The sequence below is a fragment of the Cryptomeria japonica genome, chromosome 8 (genome assembly GCF_030272615.1).
Source record: "Cryptomeria japonica chromosome 8, Sugi_1.0, whole genome shotgun sequence".
NCBI classification, from domain to species: Eukaryota; Viridiplantae; Streptophyta; class Pinopsida; order Cupressales; family Cupressaceae; genus Cryptomeria; species Cryptomeria japonica.
In genome coordinates this window covers 706475292-706502051 of record NC_081412.1, presented here as the reverse complement: position 1 = coordinate 706502051, position 26760 = coordinate 706475292, and the positions used below count along the sequence as shown (strand labels likewise).

The 26760-nt window shown below is 34.8% G+C and overlaps 1 protein-coding gene across 2 annotated transcripts; it reads right to left on the bottom strand.

Annotated features, from left to right (window-relative positions):
- Positions 1–2538: 2538 nt before the first annotated feature.
- On the bottom strand, positions 2539–25247 carry LOC131071301 (mitogen-activated protein kinase kinase kinase YODA). Of its 2 annotated transcripts, none has more exons than XM_058007098.2 (12): positions 24686–25247; positions 18888–19897; positions 17938–18687; positions 16097–16184; positions 15867–15929; positions 10905–11065; positions 10684–10759; positions 8545–8604; positions 8339–8446; positions 7830–8069; positions 3879–3967; positions 2539–3766 (listed from the first exon to the last, which is right to left on the bottom strand). In XM_058007098.2, exons 2-12 carry the CDS (start codon positions 19463–19465, stop codon positions 3115–3117), a joined length of 2865 nt encoding a protein of 954 aa, XP_057863081.2. In that variant the 5' UTR covers positions 19466–19897; positions 24686–25247; the 3' UTR covers positions 2539–3114. The 2 variants fall into 2 exon arrangements, with proteins under 2 accessions (XP_057863081.2, XP_057863080.2); XM_058007097.2 differs by having other exon boundaries at positions 3879–3979; positions 24686–25245.
- Positions 25248–26760: the final 1513 nt, after the last annotated feature.

Here is a 26760-nt window from a genome sequence, read left to right as displayed (position 1 = left end):
CTTGGGACAATCTTTTCAGTGTGGGAATTGTTGAGAAGCTGGGAGCACTTATCATCACGCTGCATAAGAAGAGAGCTGAAATGCAGAGGGCAATCAGTGTTTAATCCAGTGTGGATTGGCAGTTTTGTCCCATAGGCTATATTTAGTATCGTGGACGTTAAAATAATTTCTTCTTCTTCTTCTACAACGAAAAGCATGAGCGAGCCAACAAGAATAGGTAGTGGGAGCAGCAGCAAGAACCATTTATTAAATTATAAACATTAATCTCCACACAATGTTCATTAACATCACAATAAAAAATATTGAAAAATTATTTAACTCCAAACGTGTGTTCAGTTATATAGGTGAAACTAGTAGCCTATTCCCAATCCAACCTCTAGAGTTGCTTAAAATAAATGCCAAATAAAGTTCACATTGATAACAATGCAAAAACACGGAAAAATCATACAATGCTAGGTTTTAACCATTCATACAATGTTAAGTTTACCCGTCTCCTGCAGATTCCCAGCTCCAGTCAAAAAATTTGTCTGTCTACTTCTCAGTCTCACCTCTCGTGAGATTCGCTCTCGTCTGGGCCCTTCCCATGCTAATCTAATCAAAACCATTCAGTCCTCTAAGTAAATCAAAATCCTTCAAATTAATCTCTCCACACTTTTGGTTTATGTTATATGGACAAGAGAACAAGTCTAGTTACACAAGACACCAAGTACACAAGGAATAATTTTCAAACTAATATTGCACCCCAACACTTGTGGTTTGTGATGGAAATATTTCTTGTAGATCTGAACCCCATGGCCTTATCAAAAGTCAGCAGATTTCTTCAGTCTATTCGTTACATTTTCTTCAATGGATGCAAGCAAAGTGTTGATCAAATACAAACAACATTTTCTGAATCTACTACGGCTAGTTACAACTTTAGCTTTTCATTATGCAAGAATACGATTCAAAGCTTGCTCCTCACGTTCCTATAATTAGCATACGCTACTAACGGTCCAATAATTATTATAATCTAATAACTGTTGTTAAAATATTTCGTAAAAGTTCAAAGTTATATTTCTATAACTTAAAAAAAATTATTGGCATTATTGCTTATTTTTATGCAACCGATGAGCGAGATTCTTGCAGATTATTGTTTAATGCAAAGATGCAGCGCATTAATTAAGTATTTACCATTCAATCCCCAACAGAAGCTCACACTGAAACTGAAAGTGAGAAAGAAAATAGTGACAGAGATTAATGCAAAAAATCACATCGATCGGTTTCACTTGCATTAACAAATACATATAATTGATGCTGTATTAACAAATCAATGCCCAAAATACTCATTAAGTTAAATAATTTGATATTAGTTATAATCCTGGCCAAACCATGACTTCAAGTGCTTAACTATGTAATTAATATCTGAGATCCTGTAAGAACCCATAACCATATTTTATTCATAATGCCTTGATTTGCATAAATTATGACTTCATTTTGCAGATACAGTTCTATTTAATATAGGCAGAGTTGTTAGAACGTTGGCTACGTATTAAGCCTGAATTATAGACAAAAAAATTTACCTTCCAATGTAAGAAAGCTAATCTGTCGTATTCATAAGTCCCCTCTTTCTTCAGCTGATTTGGTGAAATATTACTCGTCAAAATTTAGGAACAAATAGGACGACTACTAAATGTTGAATTAATTTTCGCATTATATTCACAAGACATTTGTGTTTTAACTAAGTCTGCAAAATCTGGCCATGGAGAAGAAACCATTAATGAATAACACAGACAGATTAGAACTATTAACTTCTATGCAATATTGGAGGACGATACATGTAAGCTACATAAAACTGCTTCGTTTAAGCAATTTCTGAAATGTCTAATGGCAAGGGGGAAAAAAACCTATATCATAGTGATGATGAACAACAAAGTTCTCCAAACTTGATCTATTTTTCAAAGCCACCTACATCTTTCCAAATGAGGGGTAAAGCACATTTCTCTCCAGATAGTACAGGAAAAGCTTCCCCCACCCTTACCTTTTATGCAATCAACTGGCCTAATCAGTTTGGAATGGCAAATATAAAAAGCATCTGATGAGAGGTCATTCGGATAATATTAAATAAATACTTTGGCAGCAGACTTCAGATATTTATGATCGTTCAATATGTAACTGCATATATCCTCCAAATTTTCTTGCTAGCTTTTGAATATGGTAGTACCAGAACAACTACAAATTATAGCTTTATATTGTGTAATACCCAAGGCATGGGTTTATACTGCATGGACATTTTTGGTTAGGAAATTCACCAAAAGAAAACTATTGACGCTAAGTGAGAAGACATTTAGATTAGTTATTGATATAGATCGAGTTCAAGGTTGGCTGACCTAAGCTTCCACTTAATGAAATTATTAAGTGATAAACTTGCTAAAAGATGAAATTCATACAGGCTTAATCAATAATTGATTGGCTGTGTTCATTGTAGCCAAAGTTTGGTCAACTCTAACTTTGACTCCAACCTCTTCTTAGTAATGACAAGAAGCAATTAAATGGCCAATATAAGATAACCTGCCTCATTACTGCCCTATTTAAGATACAGAAAATTAGAAATACACAGTCTCATTCACTCTTGCATTTCAATTCACTGAGCACACAAATGAAAGTTCTATAAAAACAACTGGCATATTATGCAGAAACCTTTTTCTTCTCTGCAATGATGCAAGTTGTCATTAAATGATGTCAGCGGTACACATATTTCTCATCAGCATGCATAGATTCATAAGAGTGAAGCTTACCTTTAGCTATGTTAAAGAACAATCATGTTGCCAATGCCCCCATCCCAATCTAAACTACAAACAATACATTCTGTACTGTTCTAGGTCAGCACAGCAACAAATCTTGCACATTATTTCACAATTTGGATTGATATGGTATTCTACAAATGATCTCCATCAGCTACCGATGCTCCTTTTAAAATATGTTAAGGCAGCTGCTAATGTAGAACTGGCCGCAAAATAATGTAGTTTGTATGAATGTCAGATACCTGGTAAGTCAAACTCAGACTCCACCAGAAGACTTCGCATCCAAGTCAGTAAAATTGGCAACAGAAATCAGATCTACTTCAGTTCCACACCTTCAACAATAATCGTGACCATTTGAGCGACCAAGCAAGGGAGAACTGGGCCTAAAGCCAACCTCAGGGAATTTTGATGGAATCTTTAGTAGCTGCTGGGACACATGTTCAGCTAAAGCAACTTGACCACAGTACTGCCTTTGGGCTTCACCATTAATCTCTCTTGTCATCCTACCATATGCTTGCCCCAAAATACCATCATCTGATAACTGTTCTTGAGCTCTGGGTGAGCCTTCTGGAGTAAGGATCATTGGTGTTCCACGGTAAACATCACACCTCATATCATGATAGACACCATTCCCACTAGAATCGTTAATATATCTCCTATTAGGTGATCTAGGAACACTGACAAAACCTTCATCTGCATATGTCGACTGTTTCACAGTTCTATTAGGTGATCTAGGAACACTGACAAAACCTTCATCTGCATATGTCGAATGTTTCATAGATCCATTTAATTGGGCTGGAATGGCACCATGCCCTCCAGTCAATGGAGTTGAAGTGCCAGAGCTAGCAAGTGGGGTTGATATAGGAGAAGGAGACATCCTGCCACTTCGATAATGTGGTGAACGAGGCTGTATCAATGGGCTTCCACAAGGAGACACTGGACAAGAAATTGGCATTGATATATTCTTTTGCAAATAGAACTGCTCACTGCAATCAAAAATCCCCAAGTTAAGATATTATTCCTAGATACCTTTGTAGTCACCAAAACAATGTACTTGCTGACTTAAAGGAGCAATAATGAAAACAATGAGGGAAAAACCTTGAAGGTCTGTGCACAAAATTTGCTTGCAACTGTCCAGCAGCATAGTCTGTATCAAGAGAAGAAAGGTTTCTTGTGTGTCCAGCACCCTGCATAACATTCTGCATTGCATAAAGAAAAGGAGGAAAAATAAATTAAATGCTCAGATGATTCAACTGATTGGAATTTATACTGTCACCAGAAAACTTACCAAAATAAAATTTCCCTATTGTAGCAAAACAGAGTGGATAACACCACAATATAGAAATGATAGAGAAGAATTGGAATCCCAAATTGCAGCATTCTATCACTATACTTATTACTAATAGCTGTCTGCATACTAATTACATAGTTTGGGAAAGACCAGGCTATTACAATGCAAGCCCAGACAACCACATGAATATTAGAAAACAGAAAACGAGAGGATTCATTGAAACCATCATCATCCATTGCTCTTGTAAGAGGAACTTCAAACAAGTACTCGTCAAGAAAAAGATTACATTGTCTGCTTGGATTTGTCAAGGTTGCTAACTTCTAATATATCTAAAACCACCTTGAGAAACACTTATAAAATGATAGCTTGCAATAAAAGAGTTATGCCTTAAACCTAAGATTTTCCAATGACCATCAATCACAAAGTTTTAAATCCATGGCTAAATCATAATTTAACCTCTCCACAACAGCGCAAAATATAAGTTGAATGCCTTCTGGAAAAATATCTCAAGCCTGGATTTGTAAGGGATGTGAACAAGCAGAATCAGAGTTCATCGTGGAATTTCAGCTATCAGATCTTCAGCTGACGATGGGAAAGATATAGTCTTGAATCCCTTGTCACTCCATGACTCCAGCTGTGCTTCTATTTGCTATTTTTACATGGGATTTGGATCCTCTAAATAGCCATTTTGCAGAAACAATTGGCCATTAGAAGAAAGCAGATACTCAGACATCTTAGCAAGGTAGAAAAACAAGGGCAGAAGCTATTGGCAAAGTCTCAACCTCACCAAATTGGTCAAAGCTCTATTTAAAGACCTCCTCTTCTGAATATATAGGCCTAAATGTCCCTTCCAAACAGAGGCTGCTGAAAAATCAAATCAGGTTTACAATTCCTGATTTGGTTTGTATAAAAGAATCCAAATATTGTAAGAAAACCTTGGCAGAAACTCATTGGAGAATTTCTAAAATAGCTTTTGGTGATTTATTCTTATATAGCTAGTCCAATGCATTAGCTGCGGCTAAGGATCCTATAAAGGCATGTTGCAAACTGGTTCAAAAGAAAGAAGGAAGTTGACTGATGAATCCAGAGACCTCTCCTAAGCATTGATAGACATATATACAACTGACCAAGCAGAAGGTAATAGTGTGAAGAAGACCTCTTTGCAGTGATATAAAAACAAGTCATAGCTAGAGTGTTCTGTGCAGTGATCCATTAGCATATTAAAAATTGAAAAGAAGAAAGGAAAAACTCAGAAACAATTCATTGGATATGAAGCTCAAAGAATGACTTTTTACCTGGTAAAATAAGAGGGCTGAAGACTATGCAAGACTTCTCTTGGACACCTACCTCTCCAAATCTACATGAACTCTTGCCACAGAAACTAAGGCTGTAAAGAGACTGGTTTGGACAGCTGGCCAACCGTTATCCTCTATCAGTGTGGCACTCCCCAAAGCCACTTCTTGTTTAAGTTTCAAAAGATGTGGAAACTTCATCCATCATTCAAATCACAAATGGACGGAAGTTGGATCCAAGGCTTCGGGATGTTTATTTGGCCAGAAACCATAGATCAAGATGAAAATAAATATTGTTTACTTTGGCAGCATTTTTGGTTTCAGGAAAAAGAAACTATCAAAGCCTTCAACCTCCATAGAAGACCATTTGTACAGAGTTTAACAGAGAATTATCTCACTAGTGAAATAAAATTAACCACAAAGTTGGGTTTGATCTCAAGGTGAGATGCAACATTCTGGAAGGCACAAATATTGGGTAACCTGGCAAAACGTAGGGGACTGAGTAAAGCTTGCTTCATCAGTTCATGCTGGCCCAATGCCATTGTTGTAGAATTATTTCTCACTTCTCCTATTGGAAGAACCATGAGCACTGAGAAGAACAGAAGAATAGAATTTCTTTATGGTTCTTCTGTCCAAGGAGTGAAAACAATGTGCTCAGAACCAATGATATAGATAAGTTCCTTCCATCCTAAGCTGAACAATGTCTTTCTCCTGAAGCCAATTTCTGAATGTGAAGCCTGGGATGATCTCTTTCTATGGGAAATAACATAGTTCAAGACCTGGATGGCTTCTTGTAAGGACTCTTTAAGAAGCCTTTGAGCATTCTAATAAAAACAATTTGGCGGTTGTGGTGAACAAATTAAAGGTACAACAAGCAGAGTTGCATGGACATGGATATGAAGATGGCTATTTTTAAGGCCCCCTGATATGGATAGGGCTGAATAGAACATTCATAGAAAAAATCATAGAAATAAATATAATGTACAATAAATAATAACAAAATCTAAATAAATATAAAATAACAATAAGTATATTAAGTTCAATAATAATTAATATAATTTAATATAAATAAGTTATAAGCAATGTCCTGCTAGACCATCTCCAGTTTGTGCATGCTACTCTTAATGGAAGACCTCATCATCTCAAAAGCTGAATACTTCAGGAAGACCCTCTCAAACCATGTATAAGCTTCAGGACTGCCTATGAGTGTAAGAAAAACTCGAGAGTTTTAGCCAGTGTAGATTTCAATGCCAAGTTGTGAACCACAAACATCCTCAATTCTGAATCTGAGCATGTTGCTTGTCCATGTAAATATTTTGGAATTTGCTTTAGCCTTGCCATCCTTTGAGTTTGATTCATATGTTTCAAAGCAAGTTTTATGGCTGAAGATGAAGATGGCTTTAATGTTAAAATTAGTCATCTCTGTCATCCTACATGTTTTAGTTTTTCTCTTCCATTTTTTCTGAGTTGTTATGTCATCTAACATATTGCAATCATGAAAGCACAAGAAACTTTGGTGCCTTCACAGCTAAGGTGGCTTGAAAAAGTTATATAGTCTAAGAGGAACTCCAGCTGATATCAATGTCAAAAGTGGAAAGCAAAGTCAATGAGGACATGCAAGAAAAACGAAAGCATTATCCAGAGGTAAAATAGTGTTGGCCAGAAATAACACCTTTTATTGAACTGAAATTGCAAGGATATTTCACTGAAATGTATGACTATCTGGTCTTTCATGGACATACAGTATTGCCATATTGGCAAGCGCCCTTAGATAACTATGCCTTCTCTTGCGAAATTGAAAATTGTGACACTGGGGTCAGTTGACGATTCCTAAGGAATGGAGACATTCCATTGGTTTTCTCCAGAATTCACATGTTCCACTGGCAAAGAGCTTCAATAACCCCCACAGTGAACTCCTTGGGCTCATAACTGACTACAGAGAAGTAATGAATGAAAAAATCTGTTGTTATGTGCTTTTAATTTAAGCCTGTTGGTTTTAGTCAATTAATTGCTTAACACTCTAGAACTGAGCCATAATAGCAAATGCATGCAGAAACCAATGCTAAATAAATTCAAAACCAATGTTTGACCAATATATGACATGCAACATAGAGAAGCATATCAAAGGTTGAAACTTCATTTTGGCATGCAGTATCATGTGGAGAATATGTAGGCATTTTCAACACAAACTAATCAAGAAAATGCATGTTAATTGAGCTACTTGTAAACAAATTCCAGTTCCAGATATCAAGCAATGGTCTACACTAGTCATAATGTTGGATATGTCATGCTAATCACAAACCCTTCATATCTGCAAAACGATTTAAAAGATAAATAAATTAAAAATTAAAACAATAAACACATAAAAAACTACCAAACAATGAGTACAAAACAAGTGAGCGAGTAGTAAAGAGAAATGAAGCATACACTTAAGCATGGAAGAACCAACCAAAACGTTAGTCTTACCATGGATCGATCAACATTATTGGTCGAAGAGAATGCTTCAGAATTCTGGGTAGCAACATCAAGCTTAGCATAAGGTTCTGCATGCTTTACAAATGGATGTTCTAAAAGTTGTGCAGCTGTAGGACGCAGAATAGGATTGCGCTGAAGACAAAGCCTTAAAAATCCCTTGCAATCCTCTGAAAGATAATCAGGGATTATTGGAAGCTCCTTACTGTTCCCAATTTTAAACATTGCAGCAACCTGCATTATTCATACTATTTAGTACTACTATCATTCTAGCAAAGTGTCAAAATGCCCATTTATGAAGATAAGCTAATAATTAAGACACGAACATAAATCCTTAAGTTGTTTGCAAAAGAATACCCCATGTATTGGGGGATCTTGCAACACAAGAAATGCATTTTTTACAAATTCTAGTGCCAAGGTTCTCTAATTTGACTACAAAATAACATACATTTAGGCATCTTGTTTCCCTACTCAACAAATAAACTGACTACCAAGTAACTCACTCCTTCATACTGACTCCAGGGTGGCTTTGCAGTGGCCATCTCCAGAACAGTACAACCAAGACTCCAAATATCCACAGCCAGATTGGACCCATTTGAATTAATGATAACCTACATCAGTTATTTAGACAAACAATTGTTAAGCATGTCTCATTACAACCATGTATGAGCACACTACAGGAAAGAATAAGCAATAAGATCTTTCATACCTCAGGAGCCATCCAGTATGGGCTTCCTTTGAATGACAGAGGACAAGATTGTGCAGTGATCTGAACCCAAATAATACTTGCATGTTAGTGTTTTGCCAGAAGTCCATACACAGAACTTTCATTTTTTTTCTTACCAACGATCCCAATTGAAAAATAATTAATTTATATCCAAATTGGAATAGGAAACGAAAAAAGAGGCCTTTTTTGTACATGTTTTCTTAAGGCCTGTGAAAGTAAAAGACAAGAATCTTGTATACTGAACAACTGACTTTTCCAGTGCCACCCACTCTCAACAAAATGAAAAGCATTACTCGTCCACAAGGTTAGATCTTGCAAGCAATCACATAATATTAGGGAACATATTGAAATGGTAATAACCTATAGGTTGGGAGAGGATCAAGTAAATAGAATCAAACAAAGAACCTCAAAGTTCTGCGAGAAATAAAATATAAACTAGAGAATAAATATTAAATTTATGTTGAAAGATATCAAGCAATAAAGCAATAGATTTCAGCTGTTTGAAAAATGGTCAGAAGAGATCGAAGGGAGAAAGAGCACAGAAGAAAACAGTAGGAAATGTTTTGAAATAAAAGTTAATTACCGGCATTAGATTAATCTATGTTCATAATTTCAAACAAAGTTCCAACTAAAAGTAAAAGCAATGCAAAAGAGAAAAAATGCTTAAAAGGGTGAGAAATCATACTGATATAAAAAATTAAAATACCAATCAGGTCCAGATATATAGGAAAGCATATGGTCTATCTTATGATTAGATCCATGAAACATTTGAGCCCTATAAGCAACTTATCTAAAAGCAAAGCAATAAACAAAAGCTCCACCATTTTAGTCTATTGCAAGAACTGCATCGGCACCCACAAACGCATTAACCATGAGGTGCAGATATTTCATAATTCCAGAAAAACTCAAAATGAATCAACTAAATTCAAATAAACTTGTGGAAGTATTACTTTTTTAATGACCAAGCCATAAGTGTGAAGCACCAAATAAAGATGTTGCTGAGAATCCAATATCCAAACAAGATGAATTTCTGATGAACCAAGAAATCAAAGCTTTAAAGCAAATTCAGAAGCAAAAATGGCAATACGAACAAAGAACCACTTATTGTATGTATCTTTTACAGTTTTAAAATATCAAAAACAAAATAATTCCAAAATGAAAGGTATTTGTCCCCAGGGAAGGGAAGTTGAAATTCAACTATTTAATTTGCATTAAGTAAATAATATTAGTTTAACCAAATGCCTTCAAGTTTGAAAAATTCAACCTTATCTTTGATATTCAGAAAATGTAGGTGACTTGTCGAGCACGTGCATGTTGGTAGCAGGAAGTAAATGTCATTTTTAAGGTTTCTCATTCTTGCCTAAATGGGTTGTAGATGTTTGAGACTGATGTACTCATAACAATATCAAGGACTTCAATGGAATATATGAAATACCCTATAACTCAAGTCTTGAAGTCAGGAGGCCAAGGGTAGCAGGTTTGTCATAAGATGCTGTAAAATCAGCCCTATAACTCAAGTCTTGAAGTCAGGAGGCCAAGGGTAGCAGGTTTGTCATAAGATGCTGTAAAATCAGCCTCAACCAGGAATGACACCCACAAAGCCCATTTAGGCTGTGAATTCATGCTATGGAATCTTTCATATGTTGTCCTTTGCAACTCGCTGTAGGTTACAATAGTTCCAGTGATAATATCTAGTCATGTTAATGTTTTCATTGACAAATGCTTCCCTACTATGAAAAAGCTTCTAAGTTTACTTGTCAACTTAAGTTTGCACAAGAGTCGTTTTTCCCGGCCACCCCTAAAAATAAAAGTGCACTTTAAGACTGTTGTATAGAAAGAAAACTGTAAATCCATGCTAAGCAATATTTGGTATCTTGTCCTTTACAACTCACTATAAGTTGCATTATTTGCAGTGATTATATCTGGTCAGGTTAATGTTTTGATTGGCGAATCTTTCCTATTTCAAGAAAAAGCATCTAAATTTACTCGTCAACTTAAGTTTACACAAAAATCACTTTTACCAGCTACTCCAAAAAAATCAATTGTGCTGTAAGATTTTGATGTATAGAGAGAAAAATATTCTATATCCCATTTATCTTGAGTGGATTATAAGAAAATTACATGTTTCGCCATGCCAAAGTCGGCAACCTTGACCTGACCATTAGGGTCTACTAGAATATTAGCTCCTTTGATGTCCCTGTAAAATTATCAATCATCATCAAGGGTGAGAATCACGTTGGTATGGAACATCAAGACAAAGTTGCCATACTTTCTGGAATCTGATTACTATTTGGAATTTTCACTGTGAATAGCATCAATAACACAAGATTTGTATAAAGTACCTGTGTACAGTATTTTTTTGATGCAAATATGCCAGTCCAGCAAGGATTTGTCGGGAATAACTACGAATGATTGGCTCCTCAAATTTGCCATATTCTTGAAGTAGTTTATGGATAGAACCACCAGACACATACTCTAGGTAAATATAGAGCTTATCAGCAATCTGCACACACACCAAAGTCAGTATCTAACTACTAGCATCCCAAACATAAAAACAATTGTTTATTTCAGCAAGATGCTTAAGATAAATTTTATAACCATGAGCATCTTGTTTTGGTTCAATTGTTACTCTTCTGAATGTACAAAAATTCTCCAATTCAACCACAAAAAACTTCGCTGCAAGTTGGATGGAATATGGAAAGCAGCTTAAGGCTGTTTAAAAACTAAATCTTGAATTTCTAGAGGATGTTTTAAGGGAAATTACAACTACATTGTGCTATTAGCATATAGAGGGATAATAACAGTCATTCTACATGAAATGTGGGTAAAATTAAGAATTCCTTTAAATCTGCATATTTCCAAGCTCTTTGTTCTCAAGTTCACGGCCCTAAAGCTAAGCAGCTTTAACAATGGAATCATCATTAATGAGCCCAAGGAGACACTTACAAATAGCAACAGATACAATTATAAAATGTGCCCTGATGATTCAACAATGTTTAAGATGGCAACAAATGAAAGCAAACAGCAGCATAAGGTCAACTAATATCTAGAAAAAAAAATTAAAATCCCCTAGATCTTCCAAATAGTGGCAATTTGACAGAGAACAGCCATAACTGCAATGACTCTCTCATGCTTAAGAGACAAAATTTGATTAGATTTTAAAAATCCAACTCCTCAGTAATTTGCTACCCTCCCGTGATGCTATATTCTGCATTAAAGGTTGCAGTCTGCATCAAAGGTGGTAGTTTTTGAGAAGGTTAGAGTTGCCAATAGCTGATTGTAGTTCACAACAAAATTATCAGCATTTCTATCCCATTTCTAAGGAAAGTACATCCAATACACTTAGAGTGTAAGCGCTCACAGACAAAATCCTAACTTTACATTGGAAGTTGCAAGTTGCACAGCACGCATAAAATAACCAAAGATGTGAATAAAATATACTGTCCAAGTACCAGTCTGAAATTAAATGGGGACATAGCAAGAACCTAATAACAGGAACAGATTCAAGCCAGAATATATACTGAACAAAGACTGAAAATTATTGAAATTTAGCAGATGCATTATGCTAATACAAACTTACTGACTGTAGAAATCCCCATTGCAAGGATAGCATATAAGCTATCTGTTAGTCAAGTTCATTTCCTGATAGATTTATGTTTTCACTAATTATAAACAGCTTAGCAGTAACAAATGCAGATTATACAAGGTGATTAAAGTTGAAAAAGTGTTGAAGTGGAAAGACTAAGGCCTGGAACTTAGAAGATGCCACTCTGGCACACACTTGGTTTTAAAAAACAAATTACTAAATATGCAAATCCTCATTACAAAAAATATAGTATTGTAGAGACAGATATTTGATACTTTACAATTACTCTATGCAATTCGCTCATTTTAGTGCTCATGTCTATCGCATGTTTGGATGTCATTTTAACCTATACCCTTAGCCTTTTTCCCAGTAATGCAGATACCAAGTAACCTTTATCCTATTTTGGCTTATTTTCCTATATTATTGTCCACTAGCCTTTGCTAGAATCCACTGCATTTGTGGTAGTCCACAAAATTTAAACCATATCAAAACATTTGAAAAAATGACTCATATCTAGCATTTAACTTTTCTAAACAGCTCATCTATCTGCTACCTTCTAATTTCATCAGATTTTATCTTGATTAATTATTCCCTTCTATCCTTTGAATGGATCACGCACAATCATTCTCTTGTCTCTAATTAACTTCTTGCAACTTTCTTTTCTGTCTCTGAATCTTTGCTCACAATTGGATTTCTGTAAAAGCTTGAAGCAATAATTTATTGTTATGTCATCTTTCATAAACATAAATTCACACAGCCTACCTCATAAGTATTAAAGATTGCTTGCTAAGTTCTTTCCTTCAATTCTATATCATCTTTTACATTGGCTCTGTAACTCCCGTGAAGCCATATTATTTCTATAATTTTCTTCCCTTACTGCCGACGTGATAACTTGTAGACTCGGCCTGTAGCTCTTTGGCATCTGCATTGCTTCAACTATGATTTTTCCAATCCATTCACAAGTCACTACATACATGATAGAAAACCCTAGTAGACTCTTTATTGTTTAACTTTAGTTTATACTTTATTGTTTACTGTAGTTTTATTTACTTACATAGCATAAAGTACACTAAGTTAAACCACAAACCAAGCTTCTTCTATTGGCTGCACGTAGGGTTGAAAGACACCAAACAAGGGCCTGACTGAGGTAAGCTCCCCGTAAGGTTCCCAAAACTGTAGGGTCTTTTCCCATAGGATTACTACTCACGACTACAAGGAGGGGAGCAACATATCTTGGAAAAGGAGCTAAACCATCAACAAGGAAAGGGTAGTATGAGGCCAAGTGATAGGGTAGTTCAGCAATCTTATACTTCAGCCTCTGTGAAATCTAGGAGGGTGATCCTTAACATCTATATGACAAAACAGATCAATAGAAATGAAAAAACTACGACTATGTTTCCAAATCGGCAGATATACAGGCTGATCTCAGGTACGAAACATCTCGGAATCATATCCTCATTCAAATCGCTTGTGAATTTGACCATGGTTCATTTTTTTTTTCGCTCAAAACAATACCATCCCTCACCAATCAAATCCAATCAATTCCAAAGCTAATGTGTCGATTCTAGAGATAATCTTGAGTGATTTCATGGGTGGACATGATTTTCGAACATTTTATTTCTTATTGGACTGAAAGAAACCCTAAATGTCTTTTCACCACAAGAGGGAAAATGACTGAATGGCTCAAACCTAAGCAACATTGTGCGCAAGAGGAATTTGCTTGTTGCTAAACCAACCCCCAATTTTCCCGTGCCTTGTGCAGTTGCCTCCACCCCTATTCCACTGGAATTATGACCTCCTAGTATTTAAAATATCCACAACATGATCAAAGACTGACTAGCCCAAGCAGGCCAAGTTGCTATAGAATCTAGAGTACTTTCTAAATGATGACTTGATGTGGTAGGAAGTACATCCTCATCATTATCATCATCATCTAAAGTTAAGGATGACGACTCCACATTAGTATTTGGAGGATTAAAATCCTCTAAAGAACTATCATGTCATAGTGTCTCTATAGTAATGAAGGATGGAGAAATGTTATAAGAACTATCTAAATTTTCTTCAGAATCAACACTCCTTTCCATGAACAACTCATGAGTAGTGGGATGGAGTATTCTATAGACTTCCACAAAATTATCTGTTGATCTATCTTTTCTATCCTACATTATTTTAGCTGCAATCTCATGGCTTTTAACATTGCAAATAAGTATTCCTAGGATCACAATTACTAGGACTTAGTCCTTTTAGGTCATTGCCCAGTTGATGACCTCACACTTCATCCTATGTACAAAAGAGTTTTTCTAAAGTGGTCCACACTACATTTTCATTGAATGTTGACTCTATATGAAAGAGAAAAGCTGGAGATATAGACATGCACTATGTACCAAAAGCTTCATCCAGTTTATTAAACCATTTAGGCTTTCCCAAAATTAAAGTTGGTTTGATTTCAAAACCAATTATTACCCTATGTAGACGTTGCTTTTTTAGATAGATAGTCATCTTGGACTTCTCATCAAAGTAGTTATAGGGTGTTAGTACAAAACTTAAAAGTTGATCCATTTTAAGCAAAAAAAAAAAAAGATTATAGTAATTGTTGTTAAAAGAAAAATTGTTGACTACTTAAAAGAATGCATACAAGACGCCCATCAAAAAAGAAGATTATAGTAATTTGTTGATGAACAGCACATGGTTGGCAACACCCTGCATTATTATTTTCAATTTTTTTAATCCATCTGTGGAATGATATGACCACCATACAAAGACAAAAAGAAAATTATCCACAATTTTGACATTGAAAATTTAAGTGCTTTATATCAAAATAGGGGTTTCAGGCCTTCTAAACACAAAGGTGAGGTCCTTGTGGCCTAAAAACACCCCAAATGAGAATTGATCACCAAGTTTTAACTTGAAACCCCCACTTTTGTAACTACATCCAATGAACTCTGAATTTGGCAAGCCAAAAGTCAATTCTAACTTTCTCAAGCCTTCTAAACGCAACCAAAAAGCTTTCATGCTAGCCGAAGACACTAGAACCCTCAAGTTCCATCTTGTAAGAAGACAGGGCATATGCAAAAATAGAGGTTGTTTTTCTTTAAACCTTTCTGATTCTCCAGATCATCAGAAGATGCAAGAGAAGTGCATACTAGGTTAGCAAGAAACCTGCATGCAACTTGATAAACTCTTTAAATCTGAAAAACTCAAAAACAAATTAATCCTATCCTAGCACTTGTGCTTTCATAGCATGCTAGAATTTGAAATCAAATCTATAACCCAATATCTAATGCATAGAAATAGATTTAAACTAGAGGTGCCATAAAGATTCATTCCAAGATATCTTTTAAGTGGTGCCATAATCAGTTTTCTCTTCAATCTGGTGATTCACAGGCTGGCAGGATTCCAGCTCTGATACCACTGAAAGATACCCAACAAAATTTTCAAACTAATAAACAATTCAAATTGCAGCAGTAACCCTAATTTTCTGTTAGCATCAGAATTACAAATAGACAATGAAGATACACAAAAACATATCTGCGCATTATCTACTTAGTTTATCATTAGAAATTAGAATAGAAATCTTTTTCATAGATCAGATCTGCCTGACAATTCAAGGCAAAGAGAGGACTATAAGATAATTATACACAATAAAAGGTGCATGCTTTTAAGGTAAACAGAAGACATTAAGATAACTCAATAATGATAAAAATTATAGCACACATACCATTTCACTCCCATAGTACTGCACAATGTTTTTATGACTCAGACGACTAAGTACGGCAATTTCCTGTCAAAGGCAACTGGGAATCATCAATTCACATTGGGAAAAAAAATCTTCGATATTTAAAAAACTTGCAGTCTTGAAAGCTTTAATTTGATGCTCATTACATAACTTGGTTGATTTCAAAATCAAATCAGAATCTTTGAGAACGAATATTTTAAGATAGGATTTACCTGTTCCAACTGCTTTACACTTTCCTTGGACTTTGGATCATCAGAAAGCATTGTCACCTCCTTCATTGCACACATTTTTCCAGTTTCACTACAAAATTGACAAGGCTGTTAGAAGTAGACATAGGCTCAGCAAATCACTGAATAATGATTATGAAATGGCTAATATAAAGTATAAATTGTATCTAATGTCCCTTAATGCAATGATGACAAAAAATAACAAAAAACTTAGGATTGCACATGCCAATATTCCTGTATCCCACATTCCAAATTTTTGCCTATACTATGGCAAATCTAAATAAATAGCTAGGAAAACAAATCTAGATTTAAAGAACAGAACAATAGTTAGAACGCTATACTAAATTTTGTCCATCTTAGGAAGACTGTCATTAAGGTGTCATTACCAATATCCATCATTTCTGAACAACAAATTAGCCAATGATAACTATGTAAGCTATGGCATAGTGAAAAAAAGCACATCAAACATACCTCAGTGCAATTGATCTGAAATGTATCTGCTTACTTAATAACTAAGTGGCTCACATAAAGACTCCCCCCTTGTACCAGACACTCTTAAAAGACTCATTTTACAAAAACAAAAACACTTCAACAGAGTTGTAGAAGACAAGCTATAAACACAGAACAGAGGCAGAGATGTTCTGGGTGATCTGGACATTCAAAATGCTGAAGTCAAGTGAAACAAGGTCATCAATGACAGATTCGGCTAACAAATTTGTTACAATGTAGCAGAATCATCAGACAAGGTTTTTCACAATTTCCAGAACGGTCAAAAAAGGCCAAAACGAAAGAGCCTGTGGGATTTGAAGAAGCTGATGCATTCAAAATTCAAGGGCTTCAGTTGCTGAAAACTCTGAGGCTTCTCTCCAAGGTTTTTCATTTAATACATGCTCTATAATACCTATAAAATACCTCTAAGAGAGGTCATTCTCATAGAGGTACCTTAGTGTTTTCTTATGAAGTTAGTTGAATTGGGCTTATCTTGCCTCTCAATCTGAGTCTTACGAGGAGTTCTAATGCGATTGGACAAGTGTGGGAGCAATTGCAGGGCTTGTGTGGTGTTTGGACATTGCTTTTTGTGAACGAAAGTCCATGAAAGCCTCTAGAAGGCAGCAAATATTTTTATGCCTCATAAGATAGTGGATTGAAGAGGAAAACCCTCACTCAATTTTTTCCCATTTTAGATTTCTCTAGGTCAATTGTTGTTGTCAACCTAATTTCGTGTGTGTTCTATGCTCTCTACTTTAACAATATGTGCTTCCTTTCATGTTATTTGCATTTAACAACATCAAGCTTAAAACAGGAAGACCCGTTTTCCTATTTTTGCATTAGATACAACAATTTAATCCATCAATGCATGTTAACATCAAGTAGGATTCATGTTGAAGAGTTAAATAGTGGAATATTGACACTAATTATAGATCCAAAAAGCTAAAAAAACATAGAAAAGGTAGGATGTTATCTGCAGATATTCCTGTTATATACAATGCAATTTATTTTGTCCAGAAAATAGCTGAGGTTATCAAGGACTGCAGAGGATAAAACTACTATGAAGGCTAGTTTACAACATGCAGCAGGATCAAATAAGTTTAATGTATTTTGAGTTTTAAGACAGGCCAGATCTCTTTAGATTGTGATTCAGACCAGTTGAAAAAATCATGCAAACCAATTGACAATATTTTTAGAAAACTAGCTGCCACCCAAAATAAAGGCAGGCTTAAGGACAAATAACAAGAAAATAGTGTTGTTCGATCACATGTATGTGTATCAAATAAATAGGCAAAACAATATACAGATGCAAAAAAGATTGAATAGCAGATACATACTTGTTAAGACCAGCATAAACATGTCCAAATGTCCCCCTTCCTAGAAGTTTTCCTTTCTTCCAGCGTGATCCAGGGCTTAGAGGGTTGTCAGCCCTCCCAGGACTTCGAGGAACTGCACAAGATGAGGAAGCTGCTGAACAGGAAGCAGCAAAGGGTGATGAGTTTGAAATAGATAGTGGTGGTAGTGGCAAACGATGCCCATGGTGCTGACCTTCTTCTAACCAACTGCTTGGGGATTCAGGACCTGCTCCAAGAGCACGAGGATGCAAAGGGGTAACAGCCCCACTCTGAACTCTTGAGCTTGGACCACTTGTCATTCTTGGACTAGGAATGGGCGAACACTCTGGGCTGCCCCTGCTCTGCTGCCAAAAGGGCTGTCCAGCCATATCTCCACCCATAGAATTATGCCCCGAATTATATCCTGAACCAGGACTAGAACAATGACCTGACCCAAAAAAAGCAGTCTCGGGAAAAGGTTTTGTTGCCCAGAAAGCATTGTTCTGTGATTGTTCAGAAACATATGCTCTCATTGGGCTTCTTGAAGGACTAGACATGGAACTCTCTGGCGCACTTGCTAGTATTCCATTAACTGGAATTTGCAGACGTGTTGGAACATCTCTATTATTCAACAGTAACTTTTTCGATGAGTTTGAGTGATTGTTGTGGTGGGAAAGAGGACTGCCAGGTCTCAATATATCCTTTCCTGAATTTTTCCTGCTGAGCTTAGGAGATTGTGCTGCATTCATCACACTTCAATTTGTACATAACAAAAGGACATGTTAGTACAAGAAAATAGCCTTGCAAAAAACTGCATTTCAATTACATTTGAACAATAGTGCTTAATATTACCTAAGATACATATTAAAAAATGAGAACAAAACAGCTGAATTGAGATTACGAATACCAATTATACCAATATAATTTGTGTTAAGTTATGAAGGAAAACTTACCTTGAACCTCCAAAACCATTTGCAAGGCCTCTACCAGAAAGGGCTATACCACAATTATTACAATTAGCATTTACTGGACCATTGTCTTGTTGATCTGCAGGTTCAAAACTAACAGCAGAACTCACACTAGAAACAGGTGAAGATGATGAACCCCCATCCAAATCTATGACATCCAGCCTGTTTAATAATATGCAGTCAGGTGAAGGAAGCGGCAAACCAGGAGATGATCTTCCAGATATATTCCCCAACGGTTGAAGCAAATTGATCCCAGATTCTGTACGCCCCAGTATTGATGGTACTGCACATGGGAGAGGAAGCGGTTTTCCAAGTGGTCTCTCGGCAAAACTCTGGCAACGTGATACAGGATTGGAAGGTGATGGTGACCTGGAGTCTACCCTGAGTCCTGATCCATTCTCAGAAGCCGTATCAAGACTGTCTCGGCGAGAACCTCCTGAAGACTTGAAGCTTCCCTTCTCATCTGACAAAAACTTGAATTTTCGAAAACCATCAAATATATTATCTTTACTTCCTTTCTTCTTCACTTCTTTAGAAGAAGATTTCCTCCACCACGATGGCATATTGCCAGTCTGCAAGATTACAGGCTAAATGACAATGCAAGTTATAACTTACTTGCTGGGCCCAATTATGCTGCAATTATTGGTACAGCTTTAAACTTGGAACTGCCTTAGGCCTTCCTCACATCATGACATCTTTAATAGACAGTTCTCCCAGTTCAGAGAGAATCACATTTTGATTTGCAAATTTAAGGCAGTAGGAAGTAGAAATCATCTTAACAGGCAGGAACTAATCAAAACATTGAATTACAATTTCTGAAAATGTTAAAAAACACTCATCTCTCTCAATAAAAAGAGAGACGTATTTCCATGAAGATGATGTTACGGTTGGAACTTGAAAACTTAAGCAGATGAAGGCCAAATACTGAAATAAATTAGGTCTGTTTTTCTCATCCTCCAAATTTTCTTGGAAAGTAATGCAAAGCATAAGAAAACCTGCAGTGAAAGTTGAGTATAAGAAGTTTATATACATTTAAATTCTTAAAGAATTAAAGATAAAATATCAAAACACAGACCATAGCGTGAACAGCTATAGAAGAAAATAAAGGTGACTCGTTGAAAATCCTCCAATAAACAAGTGCTCATATTTCTTATATTGTCAAGATTTATTTAAGAAATTAAAATGCTTATACCAAGGATGTCACATGTATATTTATATTAATGACTTTGCTCATGATGCACAACAAAATGCTCTTTATAGAACTAAATAATTGGAACAAAATTTCAACATGCATAAGGCTAAAAGAGTGGAAAAAAATTTGCTGTGACAAAAGAAAGGCATATACTTTATATACTTCACCCCAAACAATGCTAATACACATGTAGATCAAATGACAAAAACACACGAATACATTATGTTCTTCTATAAACTTTAAAGTTCTTAGCATTCACATGTTTAACATTTGAGGAGAGGATGACAAGTCAAAAAGGTAACTATAAGATGTAAGCATTGCCACATAATGGTAGCAATACGTAAGCTCAAACATAACAAATAGCTTTCATATAAAATCATGCAAACACATATGAAACAAAAGTTGCCCTGACAACAGAATAAGAGATGGGACACAAAAAAGAACATACAAACCTGAAGGTATAATACATGTAGTATTTGTTGTAGAACTACAAAGCAGACTACTGCTAATCATTGCAGAATGGTACCATGTTAAACTGAAAAAATCAATAAAATTGAACGGAACTAACTTATATTGACATGCCTGAAATAAACTTTTTGGCAAAAATAGATGTTTACGAGTCTCGGCTAGATTTCCCTCAAGCCAAAAATATTTATGCTATCTTAATTGCATCTATTTAAGAAACGCCAAGAAAATTCAATGTTGAGTTGTTATTTATTTAGTAGTAATTTTATTTTACTTTTCATACCTATTTAAAAATTACTTTATTTTATTTATGTTGTGTACTTTATTTTTCATCTGAAGAGCTATATTTACTGAAAAGTCATTTTATTTGTTATATTGAAAGTTGTTTTACTTTATTATTATTTGATAAAATGCTTATATTTATGTGAGAGTTATTTAACAGTTATTTTATTTAATTAAGACTTAATTAACAGTTATTTTAATTTAGAATTATTTTATTTGTATTTCCAAAGAGTTAATTTATTTTATGCAGTTGAGAGTTTTTCTATAATTTGAGTTTCATTTTAAATATATGTCAGCTCTTTAATAGTTTTTATTAACACAGTTGTGCCATTACACTCCATCCCTTGCTGCCACTGTAGTTGCACCTATCAGGTAATTAGCCAAAATCATATTTAAGGATCTAAGTTAAAACTAGTTGCAACAAAAAAGATATATTAACAAGTTTGAGCTAAAATGAATCCCGGCAAAAACACATCTAATCAGTGAGCTAAAACTGCCTTGTAGACAAATATATTTACAAACTAGGCACAATCAGCCACAAGACAAACATGTAAACAAGCCTGACCCAAAACTTCATCCAAAGCAGTAATATTTATGAGTCTCAGAACAAAGTAAGCGTAGCACCAAAACGTCTATTAATATTAAAATTGAAGGAAAAAAAAAAGTTATGCCTCTGAGCTAAAGTTTCTCCAAAACAAGAAATATTAAATTCAGCTATAAAATATCCTCCCATACAAAAGCATCTGCAGACCTGAACTACATTTATAGTCAAGATGCCCACCTAATTAAATATTGAAAAATTCTGACCAAAATTTACACCCACTTCCCCTTTCCCCCCGCCCCCGTTCCCCCACAAAAAAAGTATAAAAGTTGGCTAAATTGTCTTGGAGTCAAATATGTTTACAAGCCCAATCGAAAATTAATCTTGAGATAAAATTACTGAAGAGTCTAAAGCCAATTTTGCTCTCAAAATGAATATGTTTACTATCTATGTATCTGAGCTAAAACTGCCTCACAGATAAAACTATTCACAATTCTAAAACATAAGTATCCCATAAACATAAATAATTCACGGGCCTGAGAAGATTTTGCTCACAAAAACAAAAATGCTTACAAATCTGAAAAAAAATTTCCCCTGGAAAAACAACATTTGAAAGTCTAAAACTGAAATTATCAGGATAAAAAAAAAATTATAAGTCAGCCAAAATAATTTTCTTGAAAAACAAAATTTCCAACAAATCTCAGCAAAAAGCATTTACAGGATGAAAAAGCCTAAATGTCTGAGAAGATTATTCCCCGTGCCTGACCTAAAATTGTCCTAGCCCAGTAATATTCGCATCTTATGTAGAAAGAACCCCAAAACAAAACAATTTAGGACTCTGGCTTAAATTTGTCTCAAAAACAAGTATATTTATAACTCGGCAAATATTAACATGAGGAGAAAAAATATTTACAAATCAAAACTAATTTTTGTCTCATGACAAAAGTACATGAAAGCCTGAGCTTGATTTGACCCAGAACAAAAACATTTATTTTTCAGCTAAAATTATCTCCAGCCAAAAAACAACTACCAAAGCAAACTAAAATCATTCTTCAAAGAAAAAATCTGGGTGCCGATGCAAAAATTGCCCCCAGAACAAAAATATTTAGGATTCTGACCTGAAATTTCCCCTAAGAGAAATCTGAAAAGTACTCACGAGCCTACCGCTAATATTAGACCGAAGTGACAAAATATTTAGCACTTGCTCAAACTAACCTCAAGAAAAAATATTTATTAGAGATTAAATTATTCTGGAAAAAAAAAAAGTTGAGATAGATTCAAACTTACTGCCCTACAAAAGTATTGAAGTAAAACTACCTTGAGAATAAGCAAAACTAGCTGAAAGAGCAAAATTGAGAATAACTATCCCAAGAGAAAAATATTAATGAATCCTGCCTAAATTTTTACCCAAAACAAAAACATTTGTGAGCAAGCTAAAATTATTACTATGACAAAATAATTTATAACCCTGGAATAATATTGCCAACAAGAAGCAATTATTTATGGGCTTGACCTATATTTTTCCTATAAAGAAAACATATTCACAAATCTCAGCTAAAACATTGCAGGACAAAATATCTATGAACCTGAAGCTTTATTTCTCCATAAGCAAAAAATTGCTATGGATGTAAGCTAAGATTGTTCCTTTGACAAAACTATCTACTGGACTTAAATTCATCTTTTGCCCTAGACATAAATGTTTTTAGTATTTTTAAATAAAACTACCTCAAGACAAAAATATTTACAAGACTCCCAAATATTTTCCCTCAAAACAAAAACAGTTATAAGTTCTCAATGACATTTCCCCAGGACAAAAGCATCAACAAGTCTTAAATTATTCATGAAGTATGTTTATCTGAATTAAACTACCCACAAAAATTAAAAATAAAAAGCTATTCGGAATCTTAGCTAAATGTGCCCTGAAAACAAAATTATTCAAGACAATGAGCTAAATATGATCTCAATTCAAACAATTACAAGACTCCGCTGCAATTATCCCAAAACAGAAATATCCATAGATTTCAGCTGAAATTATTCCCTTTACAAATAAAATTACACCCAAGTCAATAACATTTACAAGTCTTAGCTACATTTGCCCCTAAATATAATTTTATTTTTTAATTGTGAATATAAGCTAAAATTATTCCTATGGCATAAAAACTTGACGACCTATGGGCTGAAATTGGGCATGTATATTTACAAATCTTAACTGAATTTGCTCCATAAAGAGAAAATATTTACAAATCTACACTCAAAATATCGCCGGGCAAAAAATCTACAAGTCCAAGCTAAAATTATTCATTAGGTATAATATGTGTGTGCCTGAGCTAAAAAATTTCCCTTGATTAAAAACTATTAGATTTGTGAGCTAAAATTATTTCCAGCAAAAAGATATCTTAAGTGCCTAAGTTGAAGTTTGCCACTTTAAAACTATTAAGGTTTTCAACATAAAACTAACCTAGAAAAGAAATGTTCAGAAACCTCCCCTGAAATTGCCCTCTATAGAAAACAGTTTATAAGAATTAGCTAAAATTATCCATAAGACTCTGAACTTAAATTACCCAAGGCAAATGTATCTGAGTTATTAACCACGCAAAATAAAGAGATATTTGCAAGTCTGGGCTGATTTTGTTCCGAAAATAGATACATTTTGAGATAAATTCGTACCCAGAACAAAACATTTACATGTCTCGGCCAAAATTATCTCCAGCACAAGAAAATATAGAAGTCTCGGATGAAGTTAGTCAAGGCACATGAATATTTGCAAATGAAAATATCCTCAAGAGAGAACGACTAACGAGTCTGAGCTGAATTTGCCCGTGAAATAGAGATACATAGAAGGCTGACCTAAATTTGCAAGGAAGTTTTAAAAATTCATGTTTATGACCTAAATTTTTCCCGACGAATAAAAAATTGGTGGTTATGACCCGTACAAGGATCTAATCTAAATTTACCCCTGAAATAAAAATTTCTATAAATCTGCCCTGAATTTGCCCCTAGGAAATAATGATTTGTAGATAAATCTCAGCTTAAATGTCTCCACTATGAAAAAAAATCAGTATTATCCTCCAAAACATCTGATTATGGCGTCAATTGACCACGCGAGACATAAATTGTCCTCGAAACAACGTTATTTGCAAATCTAAGCTATATTATATACAGAATAACAACATTTACTAAAAATCACTCTCAATGTGAAAAAAGGACTATCAAACAGTCTGAGCTAAAATCACCCCAGTACAAAGATATCACAGGAAAAACAGTGCACGGGAAACAACATTTTTCTTTAGCGAAATGACTAACCTCAGATTCCGACGAAAGTCGCCTCACAAAGAATGAAGCACCACAAACTTGAGATTCGAAGTCACAGCCAATCGGCAAATGAGAAAAACCACAATAATTCTTAGAATGCTTTCACGACCAAATTCTCTACCAACGCCAGACACACCACCGCCTCCCATTCTGCAAAGAGAAACACCGCTGCCGCAGGTCAAGGGAATCCAAGCCTCCCACACTGCCTCGGAAGCCTGCCGGCTGCGAATACAGCTATTTTCACTACTCCCAAACCCTCCAGAGGCTTGAAGAAGCCCTCAAAACCCTCATTTTCCGCTTTCATTTTCAGTACGAGAAATACTAGTACAAAGACAAAACAATATACCAATCAAAGGGCCGTGAAGTGTATAAGACTGTTAAAGAAAACAAGTAAAGATTTTATCTGCTCTGCTTTTAAATAAACTGCTGTGTGTAACACAAGGATGCCATGGAAGCGCCAGCTAGAGCTTACTTCTTTTTTTCCTCTTTATTTTTGCTCTGCCTTGGTTTTGTTAAAAGCTTTCAGTAAGAAGCCTCCCCAAATGCACGCGAAACTCGCGTGAAATTAACTCGAAACAAAATTACGGAACCCAAATGAAAATTAAACGTAATATAAATGTTAGTTTCTCTTGGTTTTCGTTGAGAATCACAATGCAGCGAAATGAAGACGAAATGAAATGTAAATGTCTACTAAATGTAATGCAAATGACATTGAAATTTTACCGGAGTGAGGTTTTTATTATTTCCCGGCGCACGTGCGGGCGGCCCCGCACGCCCGATCTACACGGCCGGTTTACGAGATAGTATTTTATGCTTGTACATACGTGGGAAAATTTTATTGGTTGAGAGTTGTGTTAAGTGGGTCCCGCTGGCGGCGGTGGACAGTAGGGCTGTTTTCGAGTTTTCCGACCGGCGGCCCCTCCAAGTTACGTAATGTGTGGATTGGAGTCGGGAATATTTTATGAATTTTAATCTTTTTGAAAGTCCGGGATTCATACAGTATTTGGGATTATTTTTTAAATAAATGATTCGAGTATTGCAGGTGAAGGTAAGGATTGAAATGTGGCATCTATGGGTGTTTCTTGGTTGGCAATGAAGTAGAATCAATAGTAAGAAAGTAATCCCAACTATATTAATTAAAAATAATAATTTCATTGGAATAATGTATATGATAATAAAAAGAATATGAGAGTTTAAAATTTTAAATTAGGAAAATAAAATTGCTTAATTGGAGAAATTATATTTTTATGGAATGCCAAAAAAATATTGTTATTATTTTTCTATGGATCTTAATATAAGGATTTAACTCTCATTTTGTAATGAGTTTTGGGAAGGTTAGGTTAGTATGATGAGGTTTGTATATATGTAACTTGTCTTTTATTGTGCACGTGTAACTTCTTCTTTTGTTGTGAATATATTTAAATTTGTAATTAATTATTAAATTTAACAAAGTGATTATTGACAAAATAAAAGTTGGAAAGTCAATGAGACATGAGATTTTCAAAATCTATGAAAATGATTGACACAAGCTTTAGACAAAACTATGTAGAAGATTTTAAATCTTGTTTTTTTTAAGTGACTCTCTATGATCTTCATTCATAAGAAGGGAGATAGATTCACACTCTAAAGAAACTGAGAAAGGTTGTAGCAAGAATAAATTTACCATTATTTGTTAGGTTTGTTGGATTACTTTATAAAAAATAATAATTTTTTTTCATTATAATAAAATAGAGTTTATCAGTATTATATGTAAATATGAGAAATTGATTTAGACATATGGGAGTTAGTTTGATGAGGATGATCTTTGAGAAATTGACAAAACTATATAGTAACTTCTGGCATGGTTAAAGAAAACACATTAAAAATGTGGGATTGAAACCTTTCCATTTGAAGGCATGGTCTATTAAAAATTTAAGTGGGTATTCTAAACATCCAAACTTCATCTCAAGTCATTACACAATCTTTCTAACATAAAAGATTAGTCACTTTTCATTTCTAATTTGACATTTTATTATCATTTAATTACACAACTTGCATGGTGTTGACCATGTCCTAAAATGCAATTT